The 19,817-nt window shown below is 39.5% G+C and overlaps 2 protein-coding genes across 8 annotated transcripts in view; one reads left to right on the top strand and one right to left on the bottom strand.

The window, feature by feature from the left end:
* The window catches only part of LOC116248144 (DExH-box ATP-dependent RNA helicase DExH7, chloroplastic), a 98,904-nt gene that overhangs the window by 16,783 nt on the left and 62,304 nt on the right, over positions 1 to 19,817 (top strand). For all 7 annotated transcript variants that reach the window (XR_004170969.2, XM_050076069.1, XM_050076070.1 and 4 more), the window contains 6 exons: positions 183 to 262; positions 773 to 895; positions 1,284 to 1,370; positions 1,851 to 1,951; positions 4,952 to 5,009; positions 9,157 to 9,222. Coding sequence is in view for 6 of the 7 variants with exons in the window: in XM_050076069.1 (XP_049932026.1) it covers positions 183 to 262; positions 773 to 895; positions 1,284 to 1,370; positions 1,851 to 1,951; positions 4,952 to 5,009; positions 9,157 to 9,222 (515 nt within the window). In the remaining variant the exon portion in view is untranslated. The remainder of the gene's footprint in view (positions 1 to 182; positions 263 to 772; positions 896 to 1,283; positions 1,371 to 1,850; positions 1,952 to 4,951; positions 5,010 to 9,156; positions 9,223 to 19,817) is intronic.
* LOC126409784 (branchpoint-bridging protein-like) overlaps positions 15,992 to 19,817 on the bottom strand; it is a 10,856-nt gene continuing 7,030 nt past the window's right edge. The window contains exon 3 of the mRNA XM_050076072.1: positions 15,992 to 16,108. The gene's annotated coding sequence lies outside the window, so the exon portion shown is untranslated. The remainder of the gene's footprint in view (positions 16,109 to 19,817) is intronic.

Below are 19,817 nucleotides of genomic sequence, written 5' to 3'. Positions count from 1 at the left end.
CTGGCTATTGACTAACAAAGAATATAACATATGATTAGGAAATTAAGCATGAAAAACCATACTATGATGTTACCGTGTATTCAATCAACTAATGAATACTTTTTTTGAGAGAGAGATGGAGATGGCGAACAATTGTGTCTTCTCATACTGATTACTTCTTTGTCCTGCATCTTTTCATGCAGAGGGAAATCCAAATAGACAAATATATAGCAGTCTACTGAAGAACAGGTTTGAGAAGAAAAGAAAAGATTTCAAATATCAGGTAGTTATTTCTTCTTCATATTTAACCATTTTGATGTATCTTCAGTTTTTTTCTTTGATAAATCATATTTTTCTCTCCAATCTAAAGATTTTTTTTTTCTTTTGCAACTTTTCCTTTGGGTTTGTGAAAACTTGTATTCTACTGGGCATGATCAGTTTAATTTTTGGTTTGGAAAATAAGCTGAAATATTCTGTGAAAACCTTTTATATTATTTCCATGTGCTTATTTCTAAGGGGAAAATATCAGTCAAACTAATAAATAGCTACTGGTCTTGTTGAATTGTCGTTTGTTTTGGGATTCATTTTTATACTCTATGATTTGTGTTGATTTTCTTCTCTATTTACTCCAGTCCTCTGTTTATTTGCCGATTCTATGGCAGGTTAACAAATGGTGTTTCATTTCTGTTCACGATTTCTTAATGTTGGTGTTATTCTCCATAGGCATTGTATCTATTTACTCTCGACTGTGTATCTATGCTGGCCTCTCTATAAATTGCATTCTCTTTTGCAGAAAATGCTGGAGTCTAGAGCTTCACTTCCTATAGCTGAGCTGAGAGGTCGTTTCCTACATTTGTTGAATGAGAATGATGTTGTTGTTGTCTGTGGTGAGACAGGCTGTGGGAAAACAACTCAGGTGATTCAGTATTCTATATTTTAGTTTCACAGCATTGATACAGATGGTGAGTATGAGTGCAAGTGGCAAAGTTTCTGGCCTTTAGTCCTAGTAATGATTTTGTGTGAATTGGTTACCCCAATTTCTGGTTTGTTTAACTTATGAATAAAAAATTGTATGAAACCTAATGAAGATTTGTTTGACTCAAAAGGCATATGGGCCTTAACCCTTCTTGGAAAGGTCATACTAATTTTTGAATCTGAAATTAAGGCAAAGTTGCCTGCTTCTCCATCAAGAATTCAGAATTTCACCAGTTTTAAACTTCTTTTTGTTCGTTATTACTTTTGAAAATCCATATCTCCTTTTGCTGCATCATCAAATATTGTCTTCTGATTACATAGCTCCACAGATACCGCAATTTATATTGGAAGAGATGATTGAATCAGGCACTGGTGGATCTTGTAATATTATTTGCACTCAACCGAGGAGAATAGCCGTATGTATCTTGAGAACTGCCTTATAATTCACTTATTTTTGTTTACTGTATTGCTTTTTTTCTTCTTTTTTCTTGTTTGGTTTATATTGTGGTTGCCTTCCATGCGTTGGTGATTTTGATTGACATACCCATCTTCTCTTCTGTTAGTAAAACATTTCCTTGCACTAACTCAATAAAAAAAAAACTAATGTAAATAAAAATGAGTAAGGCAATATTGAGATAAAACTTAACATACATACATATATACACATACACACACACACATATATTGTGGTACGTCAGTGAAAGTATATGAATGGAAAAGTATATAAATATAATGTTATGAGAGTATATATGGTAGTCACAATTATTACACATTATGCATCTTGGTGAACTATCACTGGTTGGATATTAGTAAATTTGATCCTTATGGGTGCATTGTTTATTTGAATAGATTGGATGTGTTTAAATTTGAACTAATCACCCATTGTCTTTGTGCAGGCAATATCTGTTGCCGAAAGGGTTTCAACTGAACTATGTGAGCCCTTACCTGGTTCAAATGATTCTTTGGTTGGTTATCAAGTTCGCCTTGAAAATGCTTGGTAAAATTGCTTTCTGTCTTGAATCAAGAAACTTCAGATTATATTTTCACATAAATTTATATTTATCTAGAAACCATATGAAGCAAGTACTGAAAAAAAGAATACTTATTGAGGATGTGGTGCTGGTCTCGCATCTTTGAGAACCAATGCTATGACAATCTGTTTTTGAACCAAGTCAGCTGAGATGCCTATTTGGTGAAACAGCTGATATCAGTAATTTGGCTGAACTGGTTGTGAATTGGCTAAAAATATTAAAACATTCATTCTTTTAAATAAATGGTAAAACATATAAAAAAATTGAAATAAAAAAATTTAAAAATGATTATGATAACATTGTTGAGAACTTTACAAAGCTAGCATCATCAAGTGAGTATGGCAGGAAGAGGTTAAAAATAGCTGATAGGTCACTATTCAGCTATGCTTCTTTCGGGCAAGAGCAACCACTAATTTCTTTTTTGGGTAAATAGTAGGACGAAGGCTGCCTATGTTGTAATTTTTCTGGCTTTATTTAGAAGCTGTGAGCACTGTGTTGGAATAGCAACCAAACATCAAACCTGTAGCTATACGTTGTCTATACTTGGTTCACACATTTTCCATGATTGAGACACATTTTTGTTCATTAATGAGTAGAGAAAACTTTACATTGAAAGGTCCCATTTTTGGGTCCTCACTTTCTAATTGTCCTGATAGAGGCTCAATTTTGGCTTGAAATTCTCAAATAGGGCCATTTACCATGCCCCTTCGAAAAAAGAAACTCAGGTGAAAAAGGCAGTTGCGTCCTACAATTTCTCATGAGCGTCAACCAAGACTATATACAAAACAAAATTGCACAAGTTCCAGAATAGAAGCTTTCATGTTGAAGCTGTTATTCGGCAGTTCTCAGCATAAGTTGGGTAGGAGATTGAGGTACTTGAGGTCAGTTTTTTGGAGTACTGATAAAAGGCAGGCCCTGATCAGAAGTTTTCTAAGAAAGGTGCACCCTTCTATTTATGGTCATGAGGAAGATGTACTAGTGAAATTGTAATGGATGAGAAAGTACCACTTATTAAGAAATAAAGTCGTTTGGAACATGTCTCTGAAGTGAAGCGATATTTAATGAAGGCCTTCAAAATGAAAGACTTAGGAGAACTGAGATATTTTTTAGGTGTGGAAGTTGACAGGCAAGATGAGAGGTTAACACTTATGCAGCATAAATATACATTGGATTTATTAGAAAAAGCAAAAATGTCAAGTTGCAAGCCAGTTAATTCTCCAAGCGCACTGCATCAAAGATTAAGTGTTGATGATGGAGGACTTTATGCTGACCCTACTAGATATCGAAGTTTGGTAGGTATGTTACAATACCTCACCTTTACTAGACCCGATATTGTTTATGCAGTTAATCAGGTGTCTTAGTTTATGCATTCTCCAAGGGAAGGTCATATGGAGGTTGTGAAGCGCATTCTGTGATGATGGACTTGTTTATCGAAAGAATAAAAATGTGGATCAAGGTCATCAACTTATTATATATGCTGATGCAGATTGGGCTGGTAATGCAGGAGAGATGATCGGTTTCTGGTTACTGTATATTCATTGGAGATCATCTTATATCGTGGAGTAGTTGGAAGAAAAAGGCAGTGGCCGTTCCAATTCAGAGGCTGAATATAGATCCATGGAAGTAGGCACTGCTGTGGTCACATGGGTGCACCATCTACTCGGTGATCTAGGAGAAAATATTTCATGGTCCATATTATTGTGTGACAATCAGAGTGCAATTAATATTGCTTTTAATCCTGTTCAACTCAGTAAGACAAAGCTTATGGAGATAGAACAACATTTTGTTCGGCAGAAGATAGAGCTGAAGGAGATAGAGCCATAGCATGTAAAGGCAGAAGATAAGTTGCAGACTTATTTACAGAAGGCTTTGAAGAAAAAGTTGTTCATGATCAAAGACCATACATGACTTGAGGGAGGATGTTAAGAAATAAAGTCGTTTGGATCTGGATGGATCTGAATCCAGATCCTAACATGGTAGCACATCACGTTTTGTCAAAGTTAGCTGCCTCATTAATGGCAGCCTTGTAGTTTTTGTTTATTGTTTGGTGTATTTTTGATTTAGATGTAATTGTGCTTTAAATAAATAAATGGACTAGGGTTAGGCTGCAGTTACGAAGGACTGCTCCAACCATTCCAGCACCTCTTCCTCTCCTTCATCTCTGTTTCCAGCATACGAAAACTGTGGTTCATCTTCTACACGTCTGATATTCTCTGTTCTTCAACCACTGCTATTATTTTTTAGAACTTGATAATGAAATCACACCAATAGCTTGTGTTGTCTCATGCTGCATATGTAAATGATGATATCAAACTATTTATGTTTTTGAGGATTCCAGGCAGGCTGTGAATAACTTCTGCGACCAACATTCTCATAAATTTTGACTCTGTGATAGTTGCTGTTGCTTTTTAGTTTTTACTTAATTTCTGAATCTGAATGTTCGTGCTGTTTGCGGAACTCATCAACTGCTGTTAATGTAAATTAGATAAAATGACCATCTAGCTAAAACTTTTGCAGCATAAAGAAAGGAAAATAAAGTCGCCAACAACTTTTCATGACTGCAAATATTTGTTACTTCTAAGGCTGGGCACCGGGCCGGGCCGCCGGCGGGTACCCGATACCCTGCCCGACTCGGGCCCGGAAAAAGGGGCACCGGGCCAGTCAGTCCAGTTGGGCCTGATAATGTTTTTTTATATTTATTTTATTAATTTTTATTTATAAATATAATATTTTATTACAATTAATTACATTTATATATTATTTTATATTACAAAATATTTTTTTAGTTTCATTGGGCCGGGATCGGGCTCGGGTTTGAATGGCCAGGCCTGGCCCGGCCCGATGCCCGGGCTTAGATACTTTTGGTGCATGTTATTTTTCCATATTCATTTAATTCAAATAAAAAGAATTCATAATTTTCTGTTGATGGTCTTACCCTTTGTGATTTATTTTATTTTTTAATTCAGGAATGAAAAGACAAAGCTTCTCTTTTGCACGACTGGAATTCTTCTTAGAAAGCTCAATGTAAGTTTGAACTTTTAGTCTCCATTATACTGGGTTCCCATCTAAAAGACTATATAGTTTTTAGTTCTAGAGGATTTTTCAGACCATGCTTCACATTTATTTTATGCTGTGGTTTGCAATAGTTGTCAAATTCTTTTGAGATGAACTCTCCTTTTGAGTTAGTTCCAAAGATTCCTATGTTGCCATGAACTGCTTTTAAGCAAGTTTGTGAAAATATTTGAAATTAATTTTGGAAAATTTGGCACTTGTGGTTAAGAATATCGACCCAAGTATGTCTAATCTGAGTATCCCCTTTTGGACATAATAGAGGTTGGACCACATACATCAAAATGTACTAATTCAAAATGTTCAAAAGATACATAGTTCCAATGTGGAAAGGAAGCTTTTGCCTGGTGCCAAGAATGCAGTCAATACAAGTATAGTTTATTCATTATAAATTTTTGCCAGGTTTAGAACAAGGGAGAGCTTGGATCCACTTGCCCGGGCTAATCTTTTATGCCAAAAACTAATATTAATTTTGACAATCACAAGATAGTTTGTTCTTCTGAAAACATAAAATATCAAGATAGTAAGACCTCCTCTATGGCCATGCACAATCAGCCTCCTGAACTGAAGTTCTTACTCCTAACATTTATTTTTAGAGAAACATTAGAGCCATGATTAATGATTTGAGAAATGGATAAAAGTTTTAAATTTAGTTTTGGAATCAATCTAACATTTGGTATAGCTATCTGTTCTTTTTGAATAGTTTTCAAGGTTTCCAAGGGCTTTCACTTCCAAAGATATTCCATCGCCTGTGTGAACAAAAACTCCATTTAATCTAGTGCATTCATATAAGAGTGATTTATGAAGGGTCATATGAAAAGAAGCACCAAAAATCAACAAGTATTACACCAACAGTTCATACCTTGGGAAGAGGTAGCTAATGCAGCCCTGGTGGGTAGGTGTTTCTCCTTGTGGAAGCAGTTGAAGAGCAGTGAGAAGTTGGGTAAAAAGCGCAGATCCAATGCATTTTGCATTATTGTGCACGAAAGCAACTTTCTTATCTTCCTTCTTAACTTCAATAATAGGGCTTTATATGTCAGGTCTCTCTATATTGCTTTGTTCATGTGTCTTTCTTGAGTTGAAACTATGACCCTTGCGTCCTTCATGGTTGCCATGGTGCTTATTGAAATGGCTGGTTTATGTGACATAACATAACTTCTGAGCTTAGCTATGCCACAAGAAAACTATGCTATTATTTGGGGTTCCTTAAGTCTCATTTTTTCCATAGACGACTTGGATAAGGCTTCTTCCATAAATGGAAGTTCGGACTGATGGAGCAAGTTGGATTTAGCTTGCTATCCTGCTTTAACCCATTTAGAAATTGGAAAGATTGTTGCTTTTGAATTTGATGTTGTCTAATTTCAGAATCTTGGATACATCCTCATTTGGGTTCAATGAATGACATTTTATTCCACAATGTGGTAAGGGAAGAAAAATGTATCTTGGTGGCTCAAATATTTCCTTCTGAATGATATCGATACATTTTTTTATTCTTTCTTCAGAGATAATCCCATGCTTCATTAGCAAGGGAAAATTTTGCCTCATTTGCACACATGCTTAGTTCTACATTATTAGGAACCCAATATGTTGCCTTGGAATGCTTTATGTGCCAATTTTCAAACTTTTCTCATAGTTCTCCACGACCTTGATTCTGTCATCTCCATCAGGCTCTTTGATGTCTTGTGCCACCCTTTTACTGAGTTGAAGAGCAGGCTTACTTTTGGACCCATAAACCTCTTCCTTTATATGTGATACCTCCAAATATAGTTTGATGAATTGAGTTTGTAGGGGACAATTACTTTGTTTTTTATCTCCCATGATGGAGGAATAAAGAGAAATCAAGTGAGTGAGGGAAGGTCATAAGAAGGGAGGGGAATAATCTCTGACACAAATCGAAGGCAGTCGCTATGCACCTTCTGAAATCAGTCAAGACTTTGATGCCACGTAAAAATTGAAGCCTCTAGTACCAAAAAGAAAGAAAGAGAGAGCTTCTGTAACACTTTCACAAAACAATGTGTCACATGGTATCTAACACCAAAGCATTCTCTTACAAGAGAAATAAAAGATATATCACATACATAAATAGCTAAGCGATTTTATTATATTCCTATATCCCATACCCGCACCCGTGTCAGGTCGTGTTGACATGGACACTTCTGCTTTTTAGAAGTGTCAATGAGACTTAGCATGTCTATTAAAAAAAAGAGAGCCTTTATTCATAGATAAGAGAGGCCCAACAGCTAGATTACTAGAGGACTCTAATGCCCTTTGGGCATTGGATTTCTTACAGAAATAAATAAAAAATACAAAAAATAAAAGAAAAATTTTAAATGAACATAAATAAATGTTTATCACTATTAAGTTATATATATTATATATATGTATCACAAGTACAAGTATATTTCAAGTTTCAACAAGGTGGACTTATGACATTTCCTTATGCCATTCATGGGCTTGTTTTTATCTGTGTCATCAAGGATTGTGGAAGCCCTTGGAGCATTTGTTGCTTCTTATGTTTCTTCCATGTGCTTGCGAAACCCTGTTATCATCTGCTCGACTTGGCCACTGTGTCCTCCAAGGCCTCTATCCTTGTTTGCGGTACTCCTTGTCTTCCTCATTTGTTAGCGGTGAGCTTCAAAGGTGTTCATGGCTTCTCAATGACAAGAAATTGGGGTTATAAATTATGCTTTCTATTTTGAGGGAACCAGGGAGAGACACCCTCCGGTTCTTCCCAAATGAAAAGATATTATGTTCTTCCTGATTAGCGTTAGGAACTTAGGATATCCCCTTATATGCAATCTAAGTCACACAGACGGGCCAGAATGGGTGCCACACCCATGTCGACCTGACACAGGTGCTGGCACTGTGCCTTTTCTGTGCACTCAATTCTGTGTTAAGTTAAAAAAAAAAAAAAAAAAAAAACCTTACCTCTGGTCTTCCTGTGTGTGTGGGTCTCTCCTCCCCTCCTGGGCAGCCAAAACCCAAAATGGTCTCTCAAAGGTGGTATCTCTCTCTCTTTTTTTTTCCAAAATACTCTAGATTATCCTTTTCTTTGAAAAGGACACAGGTCTGCTGCAAAGATGTCAGTCCACAGGCTTGCAAAACTGCCAGACTGTGTCATTCTTTTCTAAAAGGATGACACATGATTTTAACTTATTTAAAAAGGATCAACACCCTTCAAAATTTTGAATAAACAGCAATGGAAGTCAGAAAAAAAAATAGACAAATAAAGCTACTAATCAACCATATATATATATATATATATATATGAGTGGTTGGTAATTACCAGACCACTTGGGTAAGGGATAAAAATCAGACCTCTTAAATTCATGTTAAAAAGTGTTTTAATTTTTTAATCAAAATATGAACCTTCTAATGCTTTTATAAACACTAATTTAATATAATATAAATCATGTTTTAGTTCAAGTATATATATATATATATATATATATATATATATATATATATATATATACTATTAGTTAGAGTAAAAAACATTATTTAAGTTAAAAAAAAACAAGTTAGAGTAAAAAAAAACTAAGTTAATAGTTAATATAATAATATATGTTTCTCATCAAATCACTCTTAGATCATATCTGTAAGGTTGAATTTCAAGTGGGCTGGTCTTTGTCTCTTACGCAAGTGGTCTGGTTTTTACCAATATGAATATATATACACTCTCAGCACACCCCCACACCCAAGTTTTCTGGGATGTTCCACATTGGCAACCGCACCCATGTAACATGGTTTGCAATTTTTTTTGTTTTTGACAGTTTTTAGGTAATGATCCAAGGACCTGTCACCTAACTAACATGATAAAGCCTGGATATCCTAACAGCTATACGCATAATAAGGATTGAGCTGAACACAATTTAAAATTTCCTACATACAACAGTATAACACATCACCATTGACACCCCAGCAACATGTGCCCACATATACTACTTTTTCATGTGAATGAAGGGTGTGCAAAGGTCGATGCTTATGCAAAATTGTCAAGTTGTTGATTCCTTCATATAGTGAAGCATGAGCTTGGATGCCTATGCCTTGTTTTTTTCTCAGATTTTGCATCAATGTCATGGCTTTTACTGTGTTGGTGTAGGGTGATAAATTCTTATCTGATGTGACGCATGTGATCGTGGATGAAGTTCATGAACGCTCACTTTTGGTTAGTTACTTAAAACTTTGGTTTTTGGTGACCACATGCAATTGCCTTTTCAGATTATCAATCTTCAAATTAATTCCAACTCATCAGCAAGTTTTGGATATGCTTGTTGCATAAGCATTCTAAACCTGATAATCATGTGGCAGTTTTGTGTTGTATGATGTTATATATGAGGACATGTAGGTAACAAGTTTTACATATGTTTTTTGCATGACGTTATAGAATTGATGATCATCTACTACTTCCATATTATATGATTTTATATCTAAGGATATGTATTCTATAAACTGCTCTGGAATGATTAGCTATTTGAGCATTTGTGCATTATGATTCTTAAGGTGGATGTCAATTTTATTTGCTTTGTCATGGTTAATCATTTTTTCCCTTGACTTCTGATTCAGTGTGGTCATTTAGTGAGTTATATGACTTAACCTTCTCTGTGTTGATCATATATTTGCTGTCTGTCCTCTGAAAAATGAGTTTATTCTATGAATTTGAATGAACTGAATGACTGATTTACACTAAATTGGTGGCTGAGAGACGTCATAAACTACTGTTAATTGGTGAACAAACTGCTTCTGTTAGTTGCTGAACTTGCTTTTCCCTTTGTCGGTGACAAGTGACTTCCTGCTGTTAGCTTCTTTTTACTGAAACAGTCTTATGGTCTCTAGAGGAATACGCCAACTAGGCTAGATAAAAAGTGATATTTCTTAAGAGTCTTGGTATGGATCTAGATCCGCTTGGATCAGTTCAGGAAGGTAATTTGTATATATCTGTCCAGCCAAGTTAAGCATATGTGCACGTTGTACTTTGTTCTCATAGGTTGATGGCTTACTTTTCCTTTATACTATGTTACCCTAATATCGTATCAAGTATCAACCATATTAGGTCACACAAGATACTTGGGACTGAGACCTATTGCTGCACCTCTTTTCTTCTCTTTCTTCCTTATGATGGTCAGGTTGGTAAAATGTATACATTTTAACATGGTATTGAAGCAGGGTTAGGTTGTTAAGTCTGTATGTATAAGGGATCGGGTCTGTTCAGACCCGATCCACTTTCTTTCTAACTTAACGCCTAAATACATTAGGTGGTGGTATCTCTTGTAATTACTTCATGTTTTATTCCTTTTGTTGTAACCTGATTAGGTCATGTTAATAATAGAGATCAAGCATCGTGCGGCTGCATTGGCCGACGGCATTCTTTCCTTCATTGCTTCCCTTCTATTCTCTATTCTCAATCCCTCTTATTTTCAGACGGAGAGACGTGGTTGTGTGGTATTTTGTGAAGATTCTTACATGGTATCAGAGCCAGGTTGCATCGTCCTCCGGTGAGTGATTTCAGTTTGATGTAATCTGCCCTAAATCCTATTTTCTGCCGTGATTATTCCTAATTTCTGTTCTTCCTTAAATCCCACGATTTGCCCTAATTTCGTTTGCTACAATTTGCCCTAATTTCTGTTGTGGCTTTTAAATTCTGCCCTAAATCCAACGATTTGCCCTAATTTCGGTTGCTACAATTTGCCCTAATTTTTGTCGTTGCTTTTAAATCGCCTGCACTACTCCTCTCTATTCAGTCATGGATCAGCCGACCCCTTCTCTTCTATCCTCCAGTTTTCTCTCCCAACTCATCTTTCAAAAACTGAACCATAGTAATTATTTGACTTGGAAACGTCAAATTGTCCCATTTATTAAAAGCCATAGACTGTATGGGCACATCGATGGAACTACTCCAGCACCTCCAAAGTATATTGACCGTGAAGTAAAGAAGACAGTCATGGGAGATAAAGGTGAAATTAGTTTTGAATATGAAACTCTTACTGAGAACAATCCCGAATATGAAGTTTGGCTGGCTCACGACCAGTCTCTTGTTGCTTATATCACTTCTACCTTGTCAGAGGAGGTATTGGGAGGTATTGATGATGATTTAACTGCCCTAGAGTTGTGGTCTACCCTTGCCACAACATATTCTCAAGTCTCGAAAGCACGTTTTCTACAATTAAGAAGGCAATTTCAGGACATCAAGCGTGAGACGCGTACAATTTTGGAATACTTGAATGAAATCAAGAGTGTTAGTGATCAGCTTGCTGCAATTGGACATCCCGTCAGCGACAAGGACAAAGTCCAACAAGCCTTGAGTGGACTGGGAACAGAATTTGATATTTTCTGCACAGCCTTGGAAGTCCTACCTGTTCTCCCATCTTTTGAAGATCTGAAGGCCAAGCTTTTTCAACACGAAGCTAGTCGTGTTCAGCGACAGAATTTGATTCCTTCCAATAGCCACAATGTACTGATCACAGGGACACATGCACTGCAAGGGAATCGCACTCGTCCTTGGACTTCTCAGGCAGGAATGGGAAGAGGGGTTCTCCCAACACCACTAGGCATGAATACTACCTCTACCACATCTAGAAGGGTTCCAACTTGTTTCTATTGCAACAAGAGGGGGCATGTAAAATCAGAATGTTGGCACAACCCTTAGAACAAAAATAATCAGGTTAGGCGTGAGAACAAGGCAGCAGCAGGGTCAGCTTCATCATCAGACATCAAATGTTTCAGCAGACGTGCAACAACTTTTCATGACAGCCCTATCTAAGCTCCACTTGAAACAAAACGAGCAAGGAGAGTGGTATGTGGACTCTGGAGCAGCAGCCCATGTTACTGGTGACACAGGTAATCTCTCTAGTGTTTTCCCTTATTTAGAACAAGGCTCAGTTGTCACGGGAGATGGTTCCCATCACACAATATCGCACATTGGAAATGCACAAATATCTATGGGCTCTTCTTCCATTTCGTTAAAGAATGTCCTTGTTGTTCCAAGTGTCAAGAAAAATATTATCTCAGTGTCTAAACTTATTGATGATACTCACTCCTCTGTTGAATTCACACCGTCTTCTGTTTATGTCAAGGATGCTCGAACCAAGAAGACATTCACTGAGGGCACTCGCAAAGGAAATATGTATGTCCTTGAAGGAGCTCCACAGCTGTCAAAACCTCACTCTTCAGATTCATGTTTTCCAAGTCATAGTGAAGTCAATGTCGCAGAGTATAATAAGCCATCCTTTTGGCATGGTCGGTTAGCTCATTGTAGTCAGTCTTTTGTTCGAAGTCTTGTTGCAGACGGACTCTTAGATAAGTCCAGTCTAAGTTCAGTTAGTGAGTCCAGCATGTGCTCAAGTTGTCATATCTGTAAGAGCCATGCCCTTCCTTTTCAATTAATCAATAAAAGAGCTTCAAAGGTTTTCGACACTATATATTCTGATGTTTGGGGGCCTGCTCCAATTCCTTCTTCTTCTGGGAGTAGATACTATGTCATTTTTATTGATTCATATTCCCGATATACTTGGATCCATTTCATGAAACACAAATCAGAAGTTTTCCGCTTGTTCACTCAATTTCATGCCTTGGTTCGGAATAAATACTCCAGTAATATTGTGCATTTTCAATGTGATGGTGGTGGTGAATTTATTTCTAATGAATTTACTGAGTACTTACTAGATATTGGGATCACTAGACAAATTTCATGCCCGCATACTCCTCAGCAAAATGGAATTGCTGAAAGGAAACATAGACATATTGTTGAAAGCGCCCTCAGCATGATGCGTGACACAGACTTACCCATGACATTGTGGACCGAAGCTTTTCATACGGCTGTCCATGTTATAAATCGACTGCCATTGGCTTTGCTTGATGGACAATCACCATATTTTCTATTACATCAAGAGCAGCCACACTATGAGGAATTGTGTGTTTTTGGATGTGTTTGCTATGTGCATGTTGATGTTTCTCTATGAAATAAGTTTCAAGATCGTGCTATTTTGTGCAGATTTATAGGGTATGCAAAAAACTACAAGGGTTATAGATGTTACAACCCTAAAACTGGTCGTGTTCATATTTCACGGCATGTTGTTTTTGATGAAAGCAGGTTACAAGATCCCAAGGCTACTTGTATGACACTCAAGGATAAAAATGAGGTTATGACACTTGGCTACATGCTGAAATCTTAAAACAAGGGGCAGAACGTTTGACTGAGCACAAGGAGCAAGGTGTTAATGAGCCTGAGACACTTGTGAGTAGTTCCTTGGACAGCATGCCCTCCTCTTCTCACCATGATCCACCTATACATAGTCGGTTCTCAGGGCTGGTGTACTCTAGGCGATCAGCTCCTACTGCAGTCCCACGTCAATCACAACGTGTGCGACATCCCATTGATCGATGGGTGAGTTATAACAACTTTTCTTTAGATTTTCAGTTGTTTATGACAGAAGTGAGCAAAAAGGTGGAACCAAAATCCTATCACCATGCGAGTAAGGAAAAATGTTGGGTTGAAGCTATGAATGAAGAAATGACAGCCTTGCATGAGTGTCAGACTTGGCAGATTGTCCCTCGTCCAGATGATAAGAATGTTGTGGGCTCCCAATGAGTTTACAAACTGAAATATAAGCCAGATGGTAGCATTGATCGACATAAAGCACGTCTTGTGGCGCGCGGTTTCACTCAGCAATATGGGGAAGATTATGATGAAACATTCAGTCCTGTTATCAAGATGGGCACAATACGTGTGATTATTTCTCTTGCAGTCTCATATGGATGGCCTCTTTACCAGTTAGACGTCAAAAATGCTTTTCTTCATAGGATTCTTAAGAAAGAGGTATACATGGAGCAACCTCCCGGCTATACTACTCATGATCCTCACAAATGGGTTTGTAAGTTACACAAGTCTTTATATGGGCTGAAGCAAGCTTCTAGATCATGGTTCGATCGGTTTTCTCATCGTATACAACAAGTTGGTTTTCTACGAAGTTCTCTCGATCATTCCTTGTTTATATATCATACTGGAGAAGCTACCACTTGGTTACTTATATATGTAGATGATATTGTTATAACTGGGAATTCTTCTTCACATATATCTTATGTTAAGGGTATGTTGCAGCAAGAATTCAAGATGAAGGATCTCGGCGAACTACGGTACTTCTTGGGTGTTGAACTTGACAGGACGAATGATCGATTGACTCTTACCCAGCATAAATATACCCTCGATATTTTGGACAGGGCAGGTATGATTAATTGCAAACCCATAACTACTCCTAGTGTTCTGAACACTAAATTGGCTGCCTCTGATGGAACCGCTGCCTATTCAAATCGTACCTTCTATCGCAACATTGTTGGTATGTTACAATACCTCACTTTTACTCGCCCAGACATAGTATATGCAGTAAATCAGATATCTCAGCTTATGCATGCACCCACAGAAGGACATATGGATGCTGCTAAGCTTATCTTACAGTATCTCAAAGCTACTCTTGGGGATGGACTGGTCTATACAAAGTGTCTCAATGTTTCTCTTGGACATAGCATATATACTTATACTGATGTAGATTGGGCAGGAGATCCCGATGACCGACGCTCAGTTTCAGGTTTCTGTCTTTTTCTTGATTCTAATCTCATTTGTTAGAGCAGTAAAAAGCAGCGTGCAGTTGCACGATCCAGCACTAAGGCAGAGTATAGAGCAATGGCTGCAGGGATAGCTGAAGCGTCATGGTTACGGCATTTGCTTGGAGAGCTCAATCTTCCGATTGTTCAGTCATCATTACTATGTGACAATCAAAGCGCAATCAAAATTGCCTACAACCCCATTTTGCATAATCGTACCAAACACATTGAGATTGATCAACACTTCATTCGTCAGAAGGTTGAAGAAGCTGAGATCTTGCCTACTTATATCTCCACCAGTGAACAGATAGCGGATCTTTTTACCACAGGACTCACAGGGCAGCACTTTTGGCATTTGAAAAACAAGTTGTGCATGATCAAATCTCATGCACAACTTGAGGGGGGCTGTTAAGTCTGTATGTATAAGGGATCGGGTCTGTTCAGACCCGATCCACTTCCTTTCTAACTTAACACCTAAATACATTAGGCGATGGTATCTCTTTGTAATTACTTCATGTTTTATTTCTTTTGTTGTAACCTGATTAGGTCATGTTAATAATAGAGATCAAGCATCATGCGGCTGCATTGGCCGACGGCATTCTTTCCTTCATTGCTTCCCTTCTATTCTCTATTCTCAATCCCTCTTATTTTCAGACGGAGAGACGTGGTTTTGTGGTATTTTGTGAAGATTCTTACAGGTTCCAGGTCTCATGGCCCACTCCAGAAGGTGTATTCCAAGAGATCTTGTCTTCTTTTCTCAAGTGAAGAAATATTTCTTGCCAAAATCCTTTCCTACCTGTCCCGATTTCACTCAAAGCTCTAATATTCTCCGGCCTCTTCTCTTTCTTCTGTTTCAAATAATCTTAGGGTTAACAGATCATACACTTATTTTCTAGCTTCTTCCTCTTGGATTGGTGGATTCCTTCCTTCCTCTTCTCCTCCTTTCCTTTTTATTTCTTTATTTTTTTTGCATGACCAATGCTGTCCCCAAGCAGCAGTGCACCTGCAGGCTGCACCTCTATTGCATCAATATGGATGTGGCACCCAAAATGGCACTTCCCTGTGTCATAGACTCTATGTTTCTAACTGTTGCTATTTGCTGTTCAGCTAAGTTGTTCCTTGCTGTTAACTTTATTGCTTAATGTAGAAATAATAGATGTGCAAGAACGGAAGATCGAACACAGATGTTGTCACACCCCGACCTTTTTGACCCTCAAACTATTTTTTTTTTCTAAACATAAAGCATCGAGGTGTGACTGCCCAACAATTCAAAAAGACGATGAGCCAAGCAATTCAAAACAATGGGGCAAGCTTTCCAACATATAGCATTTCAATTCAATTGTACATTTGACAAAAATGCCCCAAAATCACAACATCGATGCCTCATCAAAACAAGGCATCAGTAAAACCAAAAACCCGACGCGCCGGCACTACAAGAACAAAACAAAACCCAAAACCTCCCCAGTAGGACGTGAGTGTAGCCATCTGCTCCGCCTGCTGCCCCGGGTACACCAAAACCTGAAAAAAGGAAACAACTGAAGGCTTAGCCTTCGCAGTATGGCAACAAGCCAGGAAAAGTCCAAGCCCTCTTAGGTCGGGCTCAGTACACAAACAAACATCAGAACAATCTATCATTATGTCGTGTCAAGACACGACATGCAGACGCCACTCAATGGCTACAATAACATAATTTCAATCACATGCAAGGCATCATCAACATGTCACTTGCATTCATAAGCACAACAGTCACATGCACAACAATCCTATATATTTCAATCACATACATTGCAGTTTCATTACTATCAGTGAATTTACAGTTCCTGTGGGTGCAAACACAGGCACGTGCACACCGCGGGCGGCCCACAGCCGAGAGACAACCCCCGTGGTGGCCCAGAACAGTATGGATCCATCTATCCGCTGCAGCGGTAGAGCACTCATCCATGGATGTGTGAATTCCAAGGAGAGATACTCAGCCTTCCCTAGGACACCCAGGTTGGGAAGGCGGGAGCCTACGCTCCAAGCACACCACACAACAGTACCCTGGGGCCTTGCACCGCCTGCGCTCCGAACAGGCGAGACCAGTGGCGAAAGTGGGACAACTCCCATATACATAGTCACATCCCACTGGCCTCTCATCTCTTATTCTTTCATTCTTATACTTATACTTGCACAAACACATTTAACTGGCTAGCTCCTGAGGTTGGTTCACTTCACGAGTGAACCCACACCTCCAATTGCCTCCACACGAGGGTTACACATAACCACAACAGTTTTGGCTAGCCGTCATAACAATATGGGTACAACTACCCACTGTGCAAACATTTGCATCATTGCCCGCGGCAATGAGTATTCAATAAACATAACATTCACATTCATCATCATAACAATCACATCTTTGAAAACTTAGCCAAACCACAGAGAGTAGTCTCAATCTGTGGTGGGCTCGTAGCTGTCCTATGCAGTTATCATTCTAGAATGCTTTCTAATGCACAATTGGGGTCGAGGAGACACTCGACTCGATACCCCGCCTCATCTGTCCTAAACAGTTATCAATTCTAGCATGCACATACAATGCGTAACATTATCAAAACAATTACTATAAGCCTTTCAAAACAATTCATATCATATATCAATTTATGTACATGCATACACATATTCGTTCACGGAACACTCAATCAATTCATATCACAAATCCTAGGATCCCATGATCCTAGGAACACACATTCATTCACTTGCCCAGGCAGGGATTTGCCTGGAATGTCGCCATACCTGTGGCGCGTTCACAAGAATCTTCAAAATGCCTCGAGCTTCGAATCCGGTAACTCAAGGTCGACGGGACGTACCCGGTGAACCTGCAGACACAAACACAAGATAAGATTCCTACTACAAACCTCAACAATTCAAACAAAACAAAACAAGGTCATTGAGGCACGTGTCATCGCCTCAAGAGGGTGTCGACGGGTAGTGTCGACCCACAAGTTCTCCAATAGGGTCACTTCTCACTCCTAGCCGTGCCAATAGATGCCAAAACTCAAAGCCATCAATCCGTCTATCACTAACGCCTTTCTCAAAATTCCCTTTTTCTTAAATCAAGGCGTCTACCCCAAAGATACTTCCAACTTATGTACGTTATCCCTATTTAACTCCAAGATGCACCCGTTCACAAAAACGCGTGCTACAGGCTCACTAAAACGGTCCTAAATCTTCCCCACAACCTCACAAACTCTACCATGTCTCCCCTAATGCTTCGAAAATTAATCTATCATGCTTAAATGATCATCCAAAATATGAATCTTCGCTTCCCAACATAATCGCAAGCTTTTCCCCAAAAACGAAATCACTAACATGTGTTCCAAATAATCAATTCAAAGCTCTCGCATGCTCAACCAATAATTATGAGCGTTCCAAAGAGAAATATATCATAAAATAGGTTCAATTTCGCCTTGCTCACCCCGATTGAAGGTCTAAACTGTTGTAATCCTCCCGGCAGCCACCTCACGCGTCCAAGTGGTCCCCAAACGGCTAAATCCTCCAATGCCGCCACTACCAAGGCCTTCTCTAATTGCTGTTACGAGGGGGAAGACAAATCCCCAAGCTGAAAACGGATCCAACAGTGATAGCACAGTGAAAATCAGTGAGAGAAAGTACTTGATTGGAGAAAAATAGAAAACGAGCAGAAAATGGGGAGAGGGTTCGGTCAAAAGGGGAAAGGAAGGCAGTGAGGGGAGAGGACGGGAGAGAAGAGAGAGAGACGGTGGAGAGTGAGACGAGTGACAGTGGGAGAGGAGAGTCGTTCGGTGGAGAGGGGAGACGAGAGACAGTGGGAGAGGGAGAAGGGAAAGAAAACGGGAAGGAGAAGAAAAGAGAAGAGAGGAAGAGGCAGGGACGACAGGGTTCACCTCAACGCCGCCGTCGTCGCCGCCGCCGCCGCCGTCGCCGCCGCCGCCGCCGTCGTCGCCGCCGCCGCCGCCGTCGCCGCCGCCGCCGTCGCCGCCGCCGCCGCCGCCGCCGTCGCCGCCGCCGTCGCCGCCGCCGCCGCCTTCTTCCCTGAGCTCCGGTCGTGGGTAAGGAAGAGACGGTAAGAGGAAAGCGAAGGAGAAGAGAATGCGAGGGAGGAGGGACAGCGTCGGGCTCCTCTCGCGTGGGGCTAGGGTCCGGGTCTGGACCCTGACCCGACCCGCTCCGCCCAAACGCCGCGCGTTACATCCTACCCTCCTAACAAAAAAATTTCGTCCTCGAAATTAGATCATACCTCAATGCAAAAACAAGTGCGGATATCTCTTCCGCACGTCCTCCTCAGGTTCCCATGTGCTCTCCTTCAATCCATGGTACTGCCATTCCACCTTCACTAAAGGGATTCTCTTTGTGCGAAGCACTTGCTCTCTTCGATCCACAATTCTAATAGGTTTTCTTCCATTGTCAGATCATCTTGCACCTGAATACCTTGAAAATCAATCACATGTGTCGGATCTGGTACGTACTTTCGAAGCATGGAAACATGAAAAACGTCATGAACATGACTCCAGTCTGGTGGTAGTGCCAATCTATAGGCCACCTCGCCAATCTTCTCTAATATCTCAAAAGGTCCTACGAACCTCGGGCTCAACTTTCCCTTCACACCAAAACGAAAAACACCTCTAGTAGGGGAAATCTTCAAAAACACATGATCACCCACCTCAAAAGTCAATTCTCTACGACGAATGTCGGCATAGCTTTTCTGTCTACTCTGAGCAGTCAACAACTTTTTCCTTATCAATTGCACTTGGTCGGTGTAGTGTTGCAAAACTAAAGGGTTTTCGATTTTTCCATCACCCAATTCGGTCCAACAAGCTGGCGATCTGCACGGCCTTCCATACAAAGCCTCAAAAGGTGCCATCCCAATACTAGAGTGGTAACTGTTATTATATGCAAATTCTGCCAGTTTCACATGTTTGTCCCATTCTCCTTTCAACTCTAAGACACAAGCACGCAACATGTCCTCTAAGGTCTGAATGGTCCTCTCCGATTGCCCATCAGTTTGGGGGTGGAACGCTGTGCTTAGCTTAAGCTTGGTACCCAAAGCCTTCTGCAAATGCCCCCAAAATCTAGAGGTAAAACGTGGATCTCGATCCGAAATGATAGACCTTGGCACCTCATGCAATCTCACTATCTCGCCAATATATAACT

The sequence above is a fragment of the Nymphaea colorata genome, chromosome 2 (genome assembly GCF_008831285.2).
Source record: "Nymphaea colorata isolate Beijing-Zhang1983 chromosome 2, ASM883128v2, whole genome shotgun sequence".
Lineage (NCBI taxonomy): Eukaryota > Viridiplantae > Streptophyta > Magnoliopsida > Nymphaeales > Nymphaeaceae > Nymphaea > Nymphaea colorata.
The sequence above is the reverse complement of the archived record's forward strand: the minus strand, read 5'-3'. Positions and strand labels throughout refer to the sequence as shown.